The sequence below is a fragment of the Ascidiella aspersa genome, chromosome 6, assembly GCF_963924565.1.
Source record: "Ascidiella aspersa chromosome 6, kaAscAspe10.2, whole genome shotgun sequence".
Classification (NCBI taxonomy): domain Eukaryota; kingdom Metazoa; phylum Chordata; class Ascidiacea; order Phlebobranchia; family Ascidiidae; genus Ascidiella; species Ascidiella aspersa.
The window spans coordinates 27605403-27626318 of NC_139452.1; the positions used below are offsets into that span (position 1 = coordinate 27605403).

Sequence of the window (20916 nt, forward strand, 5' to 3'; positions counted from 1 at the left end):
CGTAGATAGAGACCGGTAGATGTGGTTTGAGATAGCCGAATATGGAGTTTTTGTGAACAGTGCTAGTTTTTGCGCGCTATACTGCAAATGGTTGTGTCTTCTGAAAATTATTATCTTATAAAATCCCGATGTTAGAAAAGATTTATAATACATGTTGGATTTTTGTATCAATCAAAATTATCTTTATGTTAATTTTGTCAGTAGCTTTATATTTTCAAAATAGCTATAATACTTACAACTTTTTTTTTAGTTTTGTTGGATTTTGCTCAAAATGGTGTAACGACAAAAGATATTCTTAAGTCAAGAGGACTGTTACCGGATTGTCGTTAAATCATTGAATTACTTCAATCTACTGTCTCTTAACCTTTTAATTGACGTACAATTTACTTAAGACACAAAACGTTAATATAGTGTATTCCGTCGTGTCCGGTATTTATAAAGTAGTCTGTCTCTCCAAATAAGCTATTTCTGTGTTTATTATACTAAAGGCCGGTAAAGCGTTAGTATTTACAATTCAGCATTGGATGCGTTCGTAGCATTTTACGTTGTTTCGCAAGCTTGAGTTTTAAAATCACACATATTGCAAATGGTCCCCCGGGGGCCGTCGTAAAACGTTTACGTCACTCTCACAGGGTATGACGTCATGGGAACAAAGCGTCGTCGAGCGTCTTATCGCGGTCTGCAGTTACACCAAAATGTGTGTGTGGGAGAAAAACAGTGGTGATTAAGACCTTATGGGACTCCCGTTGTTTTGTGATTCCACACCCATATTTCGCAACTTATTTAAACAATTTCTCTGCCTTTCAATGATTCTTACTATTTATTTAAAAACGTACTAGACCTCTACGCGAGATTTTTTTTTTTGAGTTTAGACCAATAAAAAACATGTGCAATTTGATTTTACAAAATTATCAGATTCTGATTATTAACTTTTGTAGTTGTTTATTATTATAGATTCTTATTATTTGAGTGAATTCAAGTAAAAAATAGTTTTGTTACGTTTATTGTCTGTGTTGTATAAACGAAGCTTTCAATTATGACAAATTTACGAAGAACGTCGGTCAAGCAAAAACATTAATAACTCGAACAGAAAATTAAAACAAAATGGTTTAATTTAAAATAGCAATAAATAGCCGCAATCTTAATGCGGCTTACAGTGTTACACTGTTTTAAAATAGTTCTACGCATCATACGGCCTTGTCAGACATCTTGTAAGTTTTATATGGGACACGATTAACTCCCCCTCGTCTTGATCTCAATGTTCCCGGCACCATTAGCCTAGTTTCAACAAAGGCGACGTGTAAGGCAGTCAATTAAAGTTTCTGTTGTTTTAGCTGCGCTTCACACAGTACCTCGGGGTTTAGTGATTCCTCTGTAGGTCAGAATCATTTAGCAATCTCTTTGTCGACTTGTTTAAGAAGATCGATAAATTCGCATTGTCATTTGATACGCACTTGGTTTGATTTGACGGAATGATGTTTTGATTTTGAGATGAGAGAATAATATTGAACTAACGTTGATGTAAGGCTGTTTTTCAAATCATATCATTATCTAATATATTATATTTTTAGTAAAGCAAAATATATATTTCTGTAAATTTTTAAGAAATTGTTTTAGTGTATTCCTTTTTTTAATATACAATCTGATAATTTGGCAGTTAATTGTCTGCGGGCGATTCCTTTATTTCAAAAGTCGCAGACTACTTTTGTTATACAATTCGAAATGAAATTGATTTAAACATAATTATGTACGTTATTTTGTTTTTATGTTTCCAGCTTCAAAATAAATGAATTAGGTTAATCTCTTCAAGTGCTCATTTAATGCAATAATTGAACTCGTTATCATTTTACGTCGGGACTTGTTTTTTTTGAACACTGACGCGACCGTGTAACCAAATGTTTATAAACATCAATGGTTTTCCGTGTAATTGGCGCTGTGGGTTAGGAGTAAAATAGCAGGACACAACAAGTTTATTATTTCAACATAGATATTATATTAACTTGGTTTTAACAAATGCGAGTAAAATGCGAGTAAAATGCTGGATAATAATTTTTTCTGACCAAGTAACACGTATTTTTACTAGAATGATTTTATACTTCAGGTAGAGTTGCAATTTGAAAGGCTAATAATAAAACATTTTTATTTTGTTTAGGAAAAAAAATCGAAATTTAACCACAAAAACTTATTCCTTCAGATTTTATAAAGTTAAGTTTTATTTTTAACCATGGAATTCTTTTAGATATTTCGAGTTAAGTTTTATTTTTAACCACCGAAACTTATTCTTTCAGATATTTTAAGTTCAGTTTAATTTTAACGACCCCGACTCTAAAAACCGAAAATACGCAATGGGTTCCGGCATAGAGATTGCGACGGTGGTAATGATGGCAATAGGTACGATCATGACGGTTGCGGCGTCCGCTATTCCCTACTGGAAGAGAAATGACCCAGAGGACACGATCAGAGACAGCATCGTCAGGGTAAGATACATAACTGCGTTTTCGAAATAAGGCCGGACAATTTGAACTAGGCATGTCCGACAGTATTGAATCGATCCCCGATGCTATATTGTAAAATTACTACTTGTCCGATACTAGGGTGGTATCGGTGCAGAGCCGATGAGAAATTAATCTAAGCATTTTAGTCATGATTTGGGAGACATCGAGCTGTTTTTATTTTGAATAACACTAACTTATTAAACGATATTAGTTAATAACTGAAGGCAATTAATGCCACCAAGAAAATTTTGACATTGTAACCTGAAACAAACTCCCTTTGAACGTTTTAATTTCATCTTTCTGCTTGTGGTATCGGATTAAAGCGTCGGACGGACATCTTTATTTGTCATTCAGTAGGTTGATGCACCGTACGTACAAAATCGCACACGCGCATGCGAAATGACCTAGGCACTATTTTATGGATGGGAATGGTAACAAGGAGTGACTTTCGCAAAAAATCAAAATCTGGAAAAAAATACTTAACACTTTTCTTATGAGCGTAACGATATGTTGATTAAACGTGTTGTTTATTTATCTAGCACGAAGGCCTATGGATCAAATGCCAAACCTTCCAAACTGGAAACTGGGATTGCGACGACTTCAATCGATTCTTCCTTGGACTTCCATCCGAATTACAAGCCGGTGAGTAAATCTTGGCATCCTTGAAAACCTCTACTAAGATTTCTAAAAAAATCAACCTGAAGGGTTAACGGCAGTTCAAAATCAACAGAAAATTTTCGCAAATTCAATGCACTTTTACAACCTTTCCTAAGTTTGGTTAACTCCAGTTTTACACGAGCGTTTCTCGAACTCAAAGCGTTTGCTGTCGTTTTAATTTCTAGTAAAATAAATTTTTAGCAGCTGATTAATTATGTGAATAAATTGTGTTTCGTTCTTCAGTGTTGTAAATAATTGTTTTTTAGTGACTCAAGTACCAGTCAGATCCCAATCAAGTCCTTATTAGAGCCAGTCAACTGCTCTAAAGGGAACTCATTAACTTAAGTCATTACAACAATGTATATTTTTGTTTTAAATTTGAGATCCCAAAATCAACACCAATGCCGATACTTCTTTTATGCGTACTTTTATTCATTAAAAGGACATACCTACTAGATATAAATTTCCTGCTTTCAATTTTTATGCTATGTTAACCAACATCTTATTCTCTTTACAGCCCGTGGACTTTCCATCACGTCGATCGTGTTCGGTATTTTCGCCATTGCTTGCATGATCATCGGAATGGACTCTGTGCCTTGCGGAAGCGACGATAAATCAACCAAGGTGCGTTTGATGCTGCGGTTTCAATCGTTGCGTTAACTAGACTCGGATTACAAACTCATTTACATGGGGCTTAACTGTGTTTGATAACTCAAAATTGTGTCATAAAACAACACTGATTAGAGACAGCATCGTCAGGTTAAGATAGATAACTGCTGTTGCTAAATAACGGAGGGACACTTTCAACTAATGTACAATCATATCGGATCGGATCCGTTGTCCGTTGCTAAGTTGTAGTTTTGCTACTCGTCCGATACTAGGGTGGTATTGGTACCGATCCGATATTAAATTAATGTAGGCATTTTATTCATGATTTGTGAGCCACCCAGCTATTTGTATCAACACTGTACTACACTGGATATTTATTGTCTCAACCAGGCTCCGTTTGATTTCGAAAGCGTTTCACACTTGTTTTGTTAATCTCTAAACAAAACAAGCGTAGCCTTATTGACTGGGAGATGTCATCGTTTCCAAAAATTCCAAAAATGTCTACAGTACCCTAAAAAATTGTTGTCGAATCACTGTCCCCCAATACCTCTAAAGCTAAATATAATTTAACATAAATTTTTCCTTTGCAGAAGCGAATCCGTCTGGTGGGTGGCATCCTCGGATTCCTCTCTGGTCTTCTTCTGGTCGCCGCCGTTTCCTGGTACGCCAACGACATCAGGATTCAGCACGAGTTCGCCACCGCTCAGATCCTGTCCGGGGGAGGAAGCGCCATTACAAGGTGAAATATTTAAGTGTTGAGTGGTCCTTGCTCCTGGATTTAGTTAAGGTGAAATATTTGACCTTGTCTGTGGTTAAACTATTAAGTGTTGGATGGCTGGTCCTTGTTAAATTTTAAAGTGTCTGCTAAGTCTTGCCACTGAAATTTAATTAGTTAAGGTGAACTATTTGACCTATACTGTTTTGTTGACCTTTTGAGGTCTATCAACAGCAGCCGAGAAGTAAAAGTAAAACTTTTTATTTGTTGCTGATCTCATGTTTACGTTCTTTACTGTTGTCCTTGTGAAATGCATATTCAGTGTTTATCCTAAAATTGCCGGATATTTGATCTAAAAACGGTTGTTTCCTCCCGAATATTGCCATTGAAGCGAATGAGAATTTGTTTGTATTGCTGCTTAAAAGGACTGTCCACCCCAGGCAACAGACGCTCACCCTTAACCTTATTGTTGCTCACTCTTGAGTATAAAAACGTTGTCAAGAACCTGTTTGTAAGAAAGCTGTTGTCACCAGATGTCAGTCTGATAATTAATTTACTTCGGTGCGTCGAAATAGGCCAAGTAGGTATCGTCACTTTATTAGGTAATTAAGTGTTGAAGTTGAAGTAGAGTGACTGGACAGAAAGACATTTATTCTTTTGTAAAACCTCCTTGTGAGTCAATGTCCTTGAAACAAGAACCAGCAAAGGCGTGTGAAAAAGCTTGGTATTGTAACGCAGAATATGGTCAACCACTTCTGTCCTGGTATGGCCACTTTATTAGGTAAAGCTTGTTTAAAACTCCCACATAACTTTCATGCTTTTTCATCCTAATAAATCGACCATTTTATACCCAGGTTCATCTTTGGCGAGGCTCTCTTCATTGGCTGGGCCGGGGGTGCTTTCCTGGTCATCGCAGGGCTTCTAGGAATTTGCACCGGTTGTGGGGGTGAATCGTACGACGAGGGACCAAGGAGCTATGTGTACAGGCCACCAAAGTCCGCCAACACCGGCCAGGAGTACGTCTAAAGATTGAGGATTTTCTCCCTTATGTAACATAACCCTTTAGCCCTGATGTGTTTTCTGGGTCTCGGCTGCTGCTGATGCTGCTGTTTTACTTCTGTTTGTTTTTAACCTTTTTATGAGAATAGCGCGTTTGAAATACGATTACCGTTGGAGAGATACCGAGGTTGAATGCTTTTTATCTGAATGTAACACAGTTCTTAGCGTTTTTGTGCTGAAATTTTAACGCCTTTCGTTGTCGCAGAACGCCGTATAATCGCTGTAAAAATTGAAACATTAATATGACATGTACAAAGCCCTTTGTTTTTCCATCCGGAAAACGACGTACTTGCAATTTTCGCTTTTATTTTCCGGCAACAGTTCATGGTGTGGCTTACCTTACCTCGAAATAACATAGCATCAGCTTTTTTCCTATTCAAGAGCCTGTTTGTGTTATTAAGTTACGTCGAAAATACTTTGAAAGTCGATAATTAAATGACGTTTCTTCCATTGCTTAAAAGCTATCGTCCCAAATGCCGTCGATAATGATAAACAGCTTTTATATAAATTGGCTAAATTCACTTGTTTTTATGATCCAGGTTGGCTTTTATTTTTGTTTTTTCTGCAAATATTTTCCCGTATTCCATTCCAACTGTTGGTGAACTCATAACGCGAACTTTGTACAGTCGTAATAAAACTTAATGGACTGATTAACCACTGGTCTTTGAAATGTGATAAAAAAAAAAAAAAATTTGGAATATTTTTGAATCATAATGACTGACGGTTTTGGTTAGATTCAGTAGGAATATCGAGGCGAATATAGAAATAGGTCACATTTTTAACGTTTCGAATATCTAGTTATCTATTGTAAACATGGTCTTTATTTATTTTTTGTTCAAACTGAATAATGAAATATTCAAAACTTTAAAATGTTACCTACTTCTATATGGTCTTTAAGATTGCTATATATTCTGAAGTATTTATCTTGAATCCACGTCAATCTTGGCTATTTTCAGGTAAACATTCGCTCGTTTCTCTGATAAATCTACTATATTAACATGTCTATGCTAAAATGAAAGCCGGCCTTTTGGGTAATTTAGGATAATTTGTTGTAACATTAAAACCGATTCTTGTAATATCAAACTCGAGATGGTAATTGGTGCAATTTTCAGTAATTCAAGTACTATAGTGACTATACGTGATAACTATTGTGAGTGAAAGAGAATATTGCAACTTTTAGAGGTTAATATATTTGAGTATACTTTTGCAGTTATGGTTATCTCATCAAATGTAGTATAATCGTGGCGCTTTTGCTACAATTAGGAAAAATGAAGATTAGAATGTCCGAAAGCGGTAATCAAAGTCATACTCAAAACCATAATTTTCTTACATACTAAAACACTCGAATAACTTGGATTCAAAACGCTAAATAAAAGTTTCGCCTGATAACCTTAGCATTAGATTTTGATATTTTACTTTCTTATATTTGCTTAATACGAAATTGCGCAAATTTATGTCAGGTCCGTATTTTTCCCGAAATGTCAGGTATCCGTATTTCAATGTTACACACGGTATCGAACATACCCAGCCAAAACAAGTTTATTTGACTGGCGCCCTCAATCAAACGTGGACAACTTCAAGACTAGAACATGAGACGGTAATTGGCGCAATTCCAGGGATCGTGCCACGTTCATATGATATCATGCAAGCTGTTTATTGAGCAAATTGCTATGTTACGTTTTAAATGAGTGTTTCAACCCACTATTCGCGACATATATAATTGGGCCGCCGTTCGTCGAGTCCGTTTTTGGTTCATGGACCAAAACTCTAAAGTCACTACAAAAGACTTTGCACCTAAAAACACTTACAGAAGTCCTGCTTTGCTTATATAATAATTACTAACTGTTTTACCTATGAATTTTACCAGCACCATTCGCTTTAGTTGTTCTGATATATGTAAATAAAGGAACAAACACCTGTTTTCTTTTTCTTGGAGTCTGTTATATTTTATGTAGGTTTGGGGACATTACGTCAAAAACAATAAATCAAGCCTCAAGCTGCTATTATGTCAAGAAATATGTTGATTATTTAAACGACAAGCTATTTATGAAGTTTGCAATGGCGGTCGGATGAATGTGGTTTTGTTAAATCAGCAGACTCGTTTAAAATGTACATACAACATCTTTCATAACCAAGGAATAAGTTATTACCTTTGTACTGTATGGTTTGTCAACTTAGTTTGCCTTTTAGAGAAAACAATTACTCATTATTCCTTTGTCGAAAACTTTATTTCTTAGGAAAATGTCGGAACGTCCACCAGGTGACGTTAGGTCACGTGAAAAGAAAACACGTGACAATGACGCCACTTTAAATTCGCGGTCTCTACTTCGATATATAAGCACATCTATAGCCATCTACTACCATATTGAACGATTTAATTTTTTGTTGTTAGCGAATCCCAGCCCGTCATTATATTTCAAGGCTTTAATGATCAGCAGCTTGATGCATTTGACTGCGCGTGTTCAAATTATCGTACAGACCGTTTGATTGAAGCGGCAAGAACACCATAGCATTTTGCGTATTCGCAGCCAAAACGACTGACGCCGCGAGGCATAGGCGATAACACAGTGACTTTGAGGTGTGGAATATCATAAAACAAACTGGAAGGAGGATATTTAAGAGGCTTAAACAGTACTAAACATCAAGATAAAACGTAAACCTAAATCAGTGGCGTGTTTAACTTGTTCTTTTCCTACGTTTAACGTTGGTTTTTATAAATTAAAAAAATGTAAATTAATGTGAAAGGGTTTCTTTAATTGCCCCCTCTTATTGAGCAACTGAAATCCCTCGTTCATCGAATATTCTGTCGCACAATCCACACACGCACACACACGTCTGTAGCCGAGGGCGTTGGCGCCTTTGGTTCTCTATTTTAGGCTCTATACGCTGGGAAAACGGCATTTCGCTTAACAGAGGCCGAATATATAGAATGCAGAGCAAAATATGTTAAAAAGCCGTCGCCGAATTTATTTTTCCAAACTTGTGTATTTTAAATTTTTTTTTGGCGCCGTGAATTTTTTCTGTGCTTTTTCAGAATAATTTCGGTTGAAACAAAAATTGAGCGTTCTGTGATTGCTCAGTAGTAGATAAGTGGAACATACGTCGGAAGGTAGCAATTATTATTGCTCGTACCTTTAATGGTTTAGGCTTGCCGCTACGTGAGATGAAACTATGCGACTTATGCAAGTCATTATGTAATTTGATCGCAGTGCGAAAAATTCCTAAAATTTCGCCATTGCCAGTCAAAACGTCAAAGTTTCAGATTACGCCTTGAAACACTAAAAGCTTAAACAAAGGCATTTTTAATATTTATTCATTGATAAAAATACCTTAAATAGGGTAATTATTAATTCATTGCTTGTAGTTTAAAAAAAATCTTGTTGTTTAAAAAAAAAGAGTTGGCGCGCCTTAAGAGTATAAGTAAGCTAATGAGCAATTAAAAAAGGGGACTATAGCCCCATTACAATAAAAACATTTTTCTGAATAAATCACCATACTAAACACATTCAGCAAATGAAAACAGCGCCAATTTCAAAAATCAATACAACGTTCAGCCCTATTTTTGGATTATACGTCTAGTTACGCAATATTACATTACACCGGTTAAAACCGTTGAAATGCCAACAACAAATGTGTATGCAATCACAGTGGCGACGATCAGATGTTGATTATATAGGACATCACGAATGCTAAGTGATGATATAAATCAGAATTTGCGTTCAGATGTGCTAATAGAAGGTTGAAGCCGTTTACCAAGAGCACAATAAATATTTGGTCAGTTTTAAGAGGGGTTTGTACAGTAAAAATTTGTTCAAAAATTGCTTTTGATACAGTAACGATAAGACAAATTAAGACTTTAAACAACTTAGTTTTCAAACAACTAAGTCACATAATATAACTTTGGAGATAATTGATGTCAAAGATTTGTAAAGCTACTGCAAATCACGTTTTTACCGAGATAGGATTGATATCTTATAATAAAGAAAACTCACTAATGTTGACCTGAAGATACTTTTGTTTACAAAACAAAAATAGCATGTGTTTAAAAATAATATGGGGTTAAGTGTTTTACCTAAGTAGATTTTTTCACTGAAATTGGCGCATTCGGTGAGATTCGGAAATAATATATAGAATACTGCAGTTTTTTAAATGATTTTTTACAAGGAGCCATAGACTAACAACCATAACTTATTCCTGGCGAAATCTCAATTTCACAAAATGTAAATTAAGCATAGTTTTTTTTTTGTTTTAATTCAGTTCTGAAAATAAGGATTAAAATCAAACACTAATTGAATTGGACTGTCAAATCACGGGCCTCATACAAACCCGTGAAAAATTTACATTGAAGTCAAGTTGGAGTATATATTTACACGCAGCAGTAAATGCCAAAAACGTCCTTGTCACAACATGGGCCTTCTTGCTCATACTTTTTTTTGTTTCCTACCCTTTATATGCCATTACTTGGGTTTTAGTGCCATATGAGTTCCATTTCAGCAGGCGTTGATGTTGTTTAGTGAAGTTTAGCCTTCCACAGTCAATCAGGCTTTTGTAGCTACAACTGTGGTACGTAAGGTGCCGTGTAGAAGTTGTGTTGTCATTGGCGTGTACGCAACAATGCTTTTGCGACGAAATTGACAAACCCGTTTTACAGTAATACTTGTTGTTCTCTGTATTACGGTAATCCTTGTTTTAAAATTGGTATAGACATGATTAGGCAATGGGTAGGCTAAACTTGCAGGCTATGTGATTGTGAACAGTGTTTAATTACGTTTTAAGTTACGTGAAAAATTTTATCGGTTTCAGTTGATAGTGCAGTTGCTTCTTTGTTTCTTTACTTATGGGGCGTTTCTACTCAATTCACTTAAACAGGTATTCCAGTCTTTTTTATCGTGCCCTGAACAAGTGTCAAAGTTGTCACAATATTTATTTTTGGTAGAAAAAGCTTCTCAATGTAAAGGTTAGAATAGCAAATCTAAAATATAAGAGCGGTCGACCGTTTTTTTGCAAAGGTATTATGAATGATGTCATAGCCAAATAGGTCGATTTCATAGACATTGACCTCAAAAATGCGTTTTGATTCGCAGTTAACAATTTAAATTATAAAAATTGCCTTTCCAGCTTTTATCAATGAGGTTTGAATGGATTTCAACTGTTGAAGATACAACGGCGTATCATAACTTGTTTTTCAAGATGATGTTGATCTACTCGACCTAATTTGCTTTCACATTCATTTTCAAGCTACATTATAGCATTATTTATGCATATAGAGTACCTATAAAGTAACAGGATTTTTAATAACACTTTTTTCTCTGTTTTAGACTTACTGGTTTGTATTTCGCTAAAAACTGACAAAACAGGACAAAATGGGTTCGGGCGGCGAAATTGCAACGATGATTATGATGAGCATCGGAACACTTATGACGTTAGTTGCTGTGTGCATTCCCTACTGGAAACGAAACGACCCAGAAGACACGATTAACGACAGTATATTCAGGGTAAGTATGTTACATATAAACACAAGATACCTTCGGAAAGGCTCATCGTAATCAGTCAGCCTGATCGCGATATAATGCTTTCAAGGCTATAGGCTCGAAAAACAACCAGCCTACGCCCTATACTATACGGTTAGGTTTAAACTCCTACAGGATGTAGCCGGCAATGGTGTTATGATTGTTTCTCGACCCGCTCCTCTCTGAACCTGTGTAGCTTTATTTAGCGTAGAGACGGTCCCCGTATGACAGGAGGTCGTGAGTTAGAATCCCACAATACGCTAGTTGTTTTTCTAGCCTTGACAAGGGTTCGATTACAGAATGCACACGTTTCAGTTACTTCCTATCAATATAAACTACCAACTACTGTATTGTAATGGTTGTAAAAGTATGAGCTAGCTATTGAAACCTAAAGGCATGTTAAATCAATAAATGTAAACCAAGGGTGATTTACCCGGGTGATGTATGCGACTGGTTTTAGGGAGCCATGAAGGCCTATGGAATTTTTAGTGTAAAATTTTGAAATACAACATTTTTTTCGCATATGTTATTAAATTAGCAGGGTTCTTCGTCTATTGTTCACTAACATCAATTTATGAGCACTTGTCAAAAAATTGCAAACCCTAGTCGACACAAAAAAACATATATATATATATTTAGGGCGCCGTGTTAAAAATATATTTAGGGCGCCGTGTTAAAAAAGATCTGGCAGAAAACTTGCTTTTCATCCGTGAATTAAATCAAAGGATTGTAGGTGGTTTGGAATTTTGAACCAGTAAGTTTTTAGAGATCATTTGAATTTTAAGAAAAAAACATACCCAACTGAAGCAGTCATATTCTGCTATTTTTGTGTACTTAATAAAATCCTTAATTCTAAATAAAACTAAGAACTCGTATATTGAATTGACTAAAAATAGTGAAATAGAAGTGAATATAGGTCGTTTCTAATATTTATTAATTCTTTACCCTATAATATGTTAATTGTCGTTTTTAATGTATAAGGCCTTTTGATTCTAAATACTTATCGGTAAACTGTACGAAGATTATATAATATAATCTATGACAATGGCAGACACACAGTGACACACAGTGACACACATACAACCACTGTGTCTACTGCAGCTCTTCTGAAGTCGTTTTTGATCATTGATTATGCCTTAAGTATCTCAATAGATCGACTAATGGTCGATAATCAACGGTCAAATTCAAATACAATACATCAGCGGCCTTGATAAGTTTGTCAAGTATGAAATATAGGACCATTTTAAAATTCGAAACCGCTAACGGTATCTTTTTCTTCATGATGCCTTAGTTATAGTCATTTCGCATTTACAGTAACAGAAAACGCCGTCAAGGCGAATCATGTATTCTTTTTAAACAAATTTATTTTAGAGCGATTTACAAAGTTCTTTATTTTAGTTTTACCTGTCTGTTGTAAACAATAACGTTTGAATTGACTGTACCATTGCCGTTTAGTGTCGATTTGCAACTTGTCTTGTATATTATTATATAGTTTACTTTTTATATATAGCACGAAGGTCTTTGGATCACCTGTCAAGCTTTTCAAACTGGAAACTGGGATTGCGACGATTTCAACCGGTTCTTCCTCGGACTTCCGATCGAATTGCAAGTTTGTGAGTCAATTTAAGTTCGCATTCTTCTGTGTAACAAGTTATTCGTGAAATGAATTAAGCAACAGCTAAGTCATTTGTAAAATAACTTAAGTCCCAGTCAAGTCGTTTAAAAAATATAGTATTTTAAAGATAAGTCAAGTCCCAGTCCCTAGCGCAGGGGTTTTTAAACTTTTTATACCGCGGACCCCTAAAATATTCTTTCATCTCGCGTGGACCACTGAAGTCAAAAATTTTAAAAATGACGTCATAAATTGACGTCACAATACAAATATGCTTCATAAATTTGCTGATTCTGGTCCAAAAATGCGAAAGTGAAATGGAGTCTAAATACATTCAGTGCAAAACCGCTTTATTTTTGATTAAATTGTTTTCTTTAATGATCTGATTACTTCTTAAATATACACTTATATTTCAATTAGATATTCATGGACCCCATAAAACTAGTTCACGGGCCCCCAAGGGGTCCATGGACCCCAGTTTAAGAATCCCTGCCCTAGGGCAAAGTCAAGTCCCGATCAAGTCATTATTAAAGCAGCAAGCCACATTTACGTTAAACCACTAATAATACTAATAAAACGACAAACCATTGAAATCGGTAAACTCGTCCGATTATGAGCAATAATTCAACTGAAAAATAACACAAAATCTACATGTAATGAAACATGAACACACGTATGTGTGTTTACATGTGTGTTCATGTTTCATTAAATAATGATATGGTACTGTGGATCCCCTTCAATTGAAGTTGCTTGTACTAACAGATCGAGCAAGCATTGGCGTATGGTTGTTTCTCGACTCGCTCCCTTCTGAGCCTGCATAGCTCAGTTGGTAGAGCGACGGTCCCGGCTTGACTGGAGGTCGTGAGTTCGAACCTCACTGCAGGCTAGTTGTTTTTCTAGCCTGCCCTGCTTGCATCATTGAACGACAGATTCGGTGAAGAGTCTGCAATGGCTTTCGGTATACTAAATCTACATGTAGTAATCTAATCGTTTTTCGTTAAAACTTTTTATAGTTCGATTTTACAATAAAATGTTGAATAAAAACACTTAGTTTCAGCCCAAGTCATTTAACTTGCTGACTTAAGTCCAAGTCAATGCAGTTGTCTAAAAGACGTAAGTCAGGTAAAGTCATTTTACCAAGAGTCAAGTCAAGCAATTTCGAAACAGTAACTTAAGTGCACCAATACAACACTGCAATTTTACATACGCTTTCTTAACGGTGCATATAATTATCTGAGTTGGATTCGTATCGTTGGTGATTCACGAAATACTAATTAATCCAGCACTCTCAGTAACTTACCTGTAGAAACAACCTGCTGTTTGTAACGTTTATGACTTGCATTCTTGTACGTTGACGAAACAGCCTTTACATTTGCATAGATGTGACCACGCTAAATTTTTCGCATTCAATTGATTTTTGTTAATCCTTATTTAACTGTATGTACCGGTAACGAATAATACTCGTTGTTTGGCAAGGTTATTGTTTTTTTTTTAATATCGTACAATAATAGGATTTCGAATTCGTATATAATTGAGGTATACATTTTCAGTTAAAACAAAAAATCAATACGACTTAGATCTTAATTAGAACCGGTATTTTTTTTTATTGATACCAAAAAACAAATTGTTTGGCGCTTTGCTTTTTCTTGCGAGTCCTGTTTTTTGTTTTTGCTTCAGGCGGGTTTTAAAATTAGACATTACTTTTTTCACGCTTAGAAGTATCGTCAGCACAATGGTGCTTTGGTACAGATTGATTTTAGACAACATTTAACATTATTATAATCTGAAAATATTCTGCAAATGTATAACTGTGGTTGCCTACCATAACATAAAGACTTAATAAAGACTTTTGTTAACTGTGTAATGTTTAAGCTAGCGGCTTTGGAATTGTGCTTGGAATTCTCGGCATAAAAGTTTTAAAACATTAAAATTTAACAATATGCGTAACAGTTAATATTGCGATAATTTGCTCGAATTTGTGATCTGTCAGTCTCGTTCAGTGCCTTTACCTTTTTTCGAGGCGACGCAAATACTAAACGTTAAGTAATTCAGCCAAGCTTTGGCTGCCAAAATTAGCTTTCAAAGCAGAACACGTTCGGTTAAATCACAAATCGTGGGCTTTCATTTTGTATCGGATCAAAACGTATACCACTCAAATATCGAACAAGCACCAAAACTGCCCTAGTATTAAGTACAGATTGGTATCGGGTATCGACTCCGATCCGATATTATCGGACGATCCTATAGTTGAAATTACTAATTTAATTATGTATCGGATCGGCACCAATGACACCCTAGTATCGGACAAGTACCGATACTACCCTGGTATTAAGTATACATATACTACTATTTTGTATCGGGTATCGACTCCGATCCGATATTATCGGACAATCCTATAGTTGAAATTACTAATTTAATTATGTATCGGCATGGATAATACCCTAACATCGGGCGAGTACCATCACTTTATATGGACGCCGTACCGAACACAATGTTCAACTATTAACACTTTTTTATATATATTTCAGCTCGCGGTTTTGCTATTTCGTCAATTGTGTTCTCTATCTTCGGATTAATTTGCATGGTGGTCGGAATGGATTCGGTTCCTTGTGGAGGTGACGATAAATCAACCAAGGTGAGTGTTTGAAAGCAATCGTCACGACAAGGAATGTCCGATATTTGTTTTCCATTCCGATATCCGATATCTGTGGCTAAAATTATCGCGATCCAATCCGAAATCAAACCGCGTCATGGTTATATCCAATTAACCAGAAGTAATCAAATTGATAACGAATATAGTGTCAATCGTTTAAAGGGTATTATGCCGAAATTTGCTTTGGCGTTTGGGTAGCCTATTTTTATCTTCGATTTTTATTTCAGTATTTCATCAGTGTTGTTTTATTTACCTTCTATAACAGAAAAAACTTAAATTTGAATCGCAAAACATGGTTATGCTGAACCTATTAATTTCGGATTGACGCCGATACCACCCAAGTGTTAAGTTCCGCAACCACTGCTTGGCATCGGGTATCGGCTCCGATCCGATATTATCGGACATTCCTAGTTACAACTATCAAGTTTAATCTTACAACTTCAAGCCAGTTTGGACAAATAAATAATTATTCTAGCCTATAGTTCGACAAATTAGAGAAGTTTGCTGGTAATTCATAATCTAATCTGCGCATTGGCCCCGTGTCTTCTGATTCAGTTCGTATTAATACAATTTCCGATTTTACTGAAAATCCTACTTTGTCGAATGGTGTTTTTCACTTACTCAGTCGGAACAAATTTTAGTCATTAGGGTAAACTGTTCAACTTGGAAAGTGGCATTCTATGCGTACAAATTTTTGTCGTCCATATTCAAGTCTGCTTCAAGCACAGCAAAACGTCTGTATTTTAACGCACTTTGCACATGTAGAACGCGTATAAATTAAAAACCTGTAAATTAAGAAATACAACTTTTAATTTCTAAGTTTTCTTAAACGAACTTCTAGGTTTAGTTGTATTATTTTCAGCTAAAATGTATTTTAATCGGTTATATCATTCTAAAAAAATCGTTTAAATCTGTGTTTATTAAACAGGTATACACAAGTGAAAGCTTAGTCTAATCCAGGGTTTCTCAACCGTGGCCCTCGCCCCCCCTAGGGGGCCACGGAGCGGTGATTAGGGGGGCCACGGGTATAACTCTTAAGCTGGTTCACGTGGTATTGCAACACTTCTGCCGTTAATTTATTCGTTTTATCGTTTGGACTAACGCCGCCTGTCGCTGTGGCGAAACAATTAATGTGGCTACAGCTTCAAATGCAGCCATATATGTGGCGTTAGCGCCTTTTCGGGCCAATTACTGACCGATAACCTTTCACAACCTATTATATTGTAGATTCTAGGCCTACTTTGAAGAACCCCACTTGCCAGTTTATTATTCTAGAATTATTGCTAGAAGTATTATGGGTAGTTTATCGCGGAAAAGTTCAACTTTTTTTTAAACGAAAAAGTTTCAAAAATTCGAGATTCGTCTCACTACTCAACAATAAGGCCGTTGTAATGTGCATTTTATTCGCCACTATAATTATCTTTGCAAAGCTGGATTTTCTGATCTTGCGTGAATAAAACGAAATGGCTCAAAACAAAACAGAGCCGAACAAAAAAATACCTTGGCGAAGTTCAAGAATGACCTTTGCAATGACTACAACTACGTTACTTTAAAGTAAAAACAGATTTGTTTATGTAGAAAGTAAGTAAGTTTATTCGTTAGACTTCGTTTAATTGCTGTTTGTAACCGACGTGGAGAAGTCACACAAGTGAAAACACGTGAATGCAATGTTAGGTATTTTGTACAAGCAGTGGCCACAATGGTTGAGAGCCTATTAAAGGGGGCCACGAAGCATAAAAGGTTGAGAACTACTGGTCTAATCCAACACTTACCTTATTTCTATTATAGCCTTCTTAAAAACGCTCGTCCAAGCAGCCGAAATGGATGCCATTATAGTAGCTCGGTTATTGCAACACCTCAAACAGCACCGCGGAGTATCGTTAAATACAATTTGGCAATAATAATGAATCAGCAACTTTTCCACAGAATAATAAACAACTTAATCATGTGTTACACAAACAGAGACGAATCCGATTGATAGCTGGTATACTTGTGATGCTTGCTGGAGTCCTGATATTTGCCGCTGTTTCTTGGTACGCCAACAATATAAGAATCCAGCACGAGTTTGCAACTGCTCGACGTCTGGCCAGCGGAGGGACTTCGTTTGTTACCAGGTAAAAACGTCTCATTTTACTGTTTTGCTCAGGTTTAGTTCACTGGTTCTTTACCTGTTGGTAACTACCAGTGGTGTATTGACTTGCCTTAAGTAATTGAATCTACTTTACGTAAAAATCACTGTTGTCAAATGACTTGACTTGACAGAAGTCTTTTGAAAAAATGACAGGCATTTTTTTTATAAAATTAGGTTATTTATCTCAATGTTTAAACATAAAACAATTTACTTGCTACATGTTGTTTTTTGGGGGGGGCTATTACCCGGTAAGAATTGACCCGTTTTTACAATTCTTTTGCTTGGGTTTAGTTTAGTTTACATTACCTGCGGGTAACGACCAGTGTATAATGACTTAAGTCATTGAATTGACGCAAGTACACTTAAGTCACTGTTCTCAAATGAATTGTCTTGACCTAATTTTTCGGGGAAAAGTGACTTCACTTGACTAAATTCGTTTGAATAAATGACTTCGGTTAAAGTGAAGTGATTAAGCTTTTTTATAAAATCGGGTTATTTAATTTAAATTTTTACACGTAAATCAATTTGCTTTGTATATGTTACGTTTTATTGTTTTTTAGCTGAGTGATTGCTCGTAATTAAACGAGTTTTCCAAATTTTAAGTTTATCGTTACGACGAGGGCTTGGCTTTGAGTTGATTTGATCTGATACTTCACTGGGAGGTTTCATTTATTCATAGAGACTTTACTTAACCTTAAATTGTTTCACAAATGACTTGACTTGGACATTACCCTAAAATGAGTGTTGTTTGTCAATTTTATGGGAGTATTTTTGACAATAATATGACGTGCTATCTTAGATCGCAAAAACGTAGAATCCAGTCTAAAAATTGTTCAAGGTTTTTTGAAATGCATATTGAACGGTTGTTCTATAGTTCTGTTTATAAAAAGGCGTATTTTTATGGTAGTCTTGTCTTGCTATAACTGTACGGTTTTCTCATTGAGGGTTCAAACTTACAAGACTGTTTTCCGTAGATATATCTTCGGTACAGCTCTCTTTATCGGTTGGGTTGGCGGTGCTTTCCTTTTGATTGCTGGACTTCTCGCTATGTGCACTGGCTGTGGTGGAGATTCCTATGAAGACGCCCCCAGGAACTATGTCTATAGGCCGCCCAAGTCGGTCAACACCGGACAAGAATACGTCTAAACTTGTACTTATCTGACTAAAAGTACAATGTTTACCTGGCAGCAACAGTATATTCGTTTAAACTTGTAGTTTTATATCTGCCTGTACAATCAGCTGTCATTTTTCTTGCTTTTATTTTGATTGGCAACCTCACCGCGATGTTTCTATGTGTGTAACTCTTTAAAAGCTTAAGTATTATTTACCACTATACGTTGACATTTGATCACAATAAGTGAACAACCATTAAAAGGACATTTGAACATGACATTTATCAGCAAGAGAGCAACAGGATATAGGACTTCTTTAAGCTTCATCGCATTTAGGGGTGCAACTTTGATGTTGTTGTTGTCCCTAATCCGAAGTTTAACTTACCAACATTCAGCTAAACTGTATATTTGTGATGCAATGTTAAGCCGAAATGCGGGTTTCACGAAAACGCTAATGCAGATTTATAGACAACAAAGCTGCTAAATTTTAAATTTTAAATTTATGTTTTACGATATTTTTTCAAATGCACATTAGGACCTAGCAGATATTGGCAAAATTTCACTTATAAATTAATCGTGTTTTACGTATACTGTTATCGCGCTTATGCCAATCGCTGTGTAACCCATTTGTCACAACACTACATTTCAATCATATACCTTTCGAATTGCTGCGAACTTTGTACAGTTGAAATAAACCAAACAATGGAAAATTTGTTACTTTTAAAATTGTGTAACTTAAGAGAATCACTTCTAAATAATTTGGACTTAAAAAGCGGGTTTAAAATCTTTGTTAAATTATTTAAACTCAGTCTGTTTAGTGAATAACTTGATTTATATGTCATTGATTAGCCTTCACTACAACCCCGTTAATAGTGCAGAAACAATCGATAAGAACCAAAAAATACCCTCAACCAAACGCCTGTTCATTAGGCTTGTACACCTGCTGGTACTGTACGCCTACCCTGATTATGACAAAACAGAGCACAGGAGCTGCAGTCGACTGAATGGCAGGTTAATGTAGCTCCAGGGCTGGTCGCATATGGCGCTATGTAAAACTTGAGACGGCAAATGCAACAATTGTCAGCAAGGCAACTGCATCATATAACTGGAGTTGTTTTACGATGAATTAGCAGGCAGATGACAGTAGTTTGGCATTTTTACGTTAGCGAAACTTGAAATGACAATTACATTGAAAAGCAAACGATTATTATCGAGATTTCTGTACATGAATCAAGATAGGCGGGAAACAATGTTTTAAGACATACGGTTTATAATTACTGTATTTTATTTTATAGAAGTACGCGTTTTATACAGTGTCAGTTCCGTAGCCTACAATATAAGATGCTTAATTGTTACCACATGTTGGTTTTTGTTCTACACTCTTAATATTATCATTAACCCTTGGGAAACGTATTGGATAGCGGTGATTTCTACAAAATAAGTTTTTGAAACTATACTTTGCAAAAAAAAGAGAGATTGATGCTCGAACTTAGTTTGAACATTTCTCCCATTGTTTAATAGTAATCATCGCCATAATTGAGGAACAGACGTTCTCCTATGATATATTGGACTCCCCTCGTGACTTTCTTCTACGTGTATCCTCATTACGTGCGTGATATTATTGGAAAACTGTAACCGGCGAATCAATCCTCCTTGTGAATTTAGGAGAAAGCGCGTGGATGCACCAAAAGTATGCTGCAGCTAGGCTACAAGGTCGAATAGTAATTCCAGTTATGTGTTCCCGGTCATCGAATTAGCGCCGGTAAGAAAAAACTTACCTTGACTCCTTCAATAAAATGCCAGAAATTTATCAGGGATATTTAATGTCGATATAATATGGCAAATTATTTGCCAAAGATGCCTTTTAGAATAGAGGTGCCTTTTAGTATAAATAAGATTTTGGTTTCACCCAAAACGCCAATTTTAAATCGCTTTAATAGGATCCGTATTATTTGCCATTTAGATTGAAACAAATGGAGCATAACTCGTTGAATGCATGTCAGCAGAAATGATAACTTCGGGTTTATAAAAGCAAGCAAACCCATTTCTAACAAACATGGACAAAATAGGACCACGATAGACATAGCAAAGTTACGCAGACTTTTCATCACGTAGGCCGGTTTGATTCATGCCGCGCATAATTCAAACTCGAGTTTATATAGCCAAGGGCGTTGACGATATTCTGAAACGTGCAGTACTCGACTGACAAGGCTACAGCGAACACAATTAACCGTTGAAAGTCGGGCTTTATTTTGCATCAGGCAAGCTTTTAGGCCGTAATATACCTATTGGCTCTTTTTGTGTCGTCATGTTAAATCGCTATGAATGTTTAATGGCAAAACGACGACTGCTCAAAGGGGCTG

The 20916-nt window shown here is 36.0% G+C and overlaps 2 protein-coding genes and 1 non-coding gene across 3 annotated transcripts; all 3 read left to right on the forward strand.

Moving 5' to 3' along the window:
• Positions 1-2297: 2297 nt before the first annotated feature.
• Positions 2298-6143, forward strand: LOC146141078 (claudin-7-like). Its single transcript, XM_083392045.1, has 5 exons — positions 2298-2477; positions 3035-3137; positions 3670-3776; positions 4352-4500; positions 5331-6143. Exons 1-5 carry the CDS (start codon positions 2346-2348, stop codon positions 5500-5502), a joined length of 663 nt encoding a protein of 220 aa, XP_083248171.1. The 5' UTR covers positions 2298-2345; the 3' UTR covers positions 5503-6143.
• Positions 6144-10857: 4714 nt separating this feature from the next.
• Positions 10858-18831, forward strand: LOC146141079 (claudin-7-like). The gene is made up of 5 exons (XM_083391617.1): positions 10858-11030; positions 12556-12658; positions 15186-15292; positions 17273-17424; positions 18416-18831. Exons 1-5 carry the CDS (start codon positions 10899-10901, stop codon positions 18585-18587), a joined length of 666 nt encoding a protein of 221 aa, XP_083247743.1. The 5' UTR covers positions 10858-10898; the 3' UTR covers positions 18588-18831.
• On the forward strand, positions 13469-13543 carry Trnaq-uug (transfer RNA glutamine (anticodon UUG)). The gene has a single exon. It is a non-coding gene; the product is annotated as a tRNA-Gln (tRNA).
• Positions 18832-20916: the final 2085 nt, after the last annotated feature.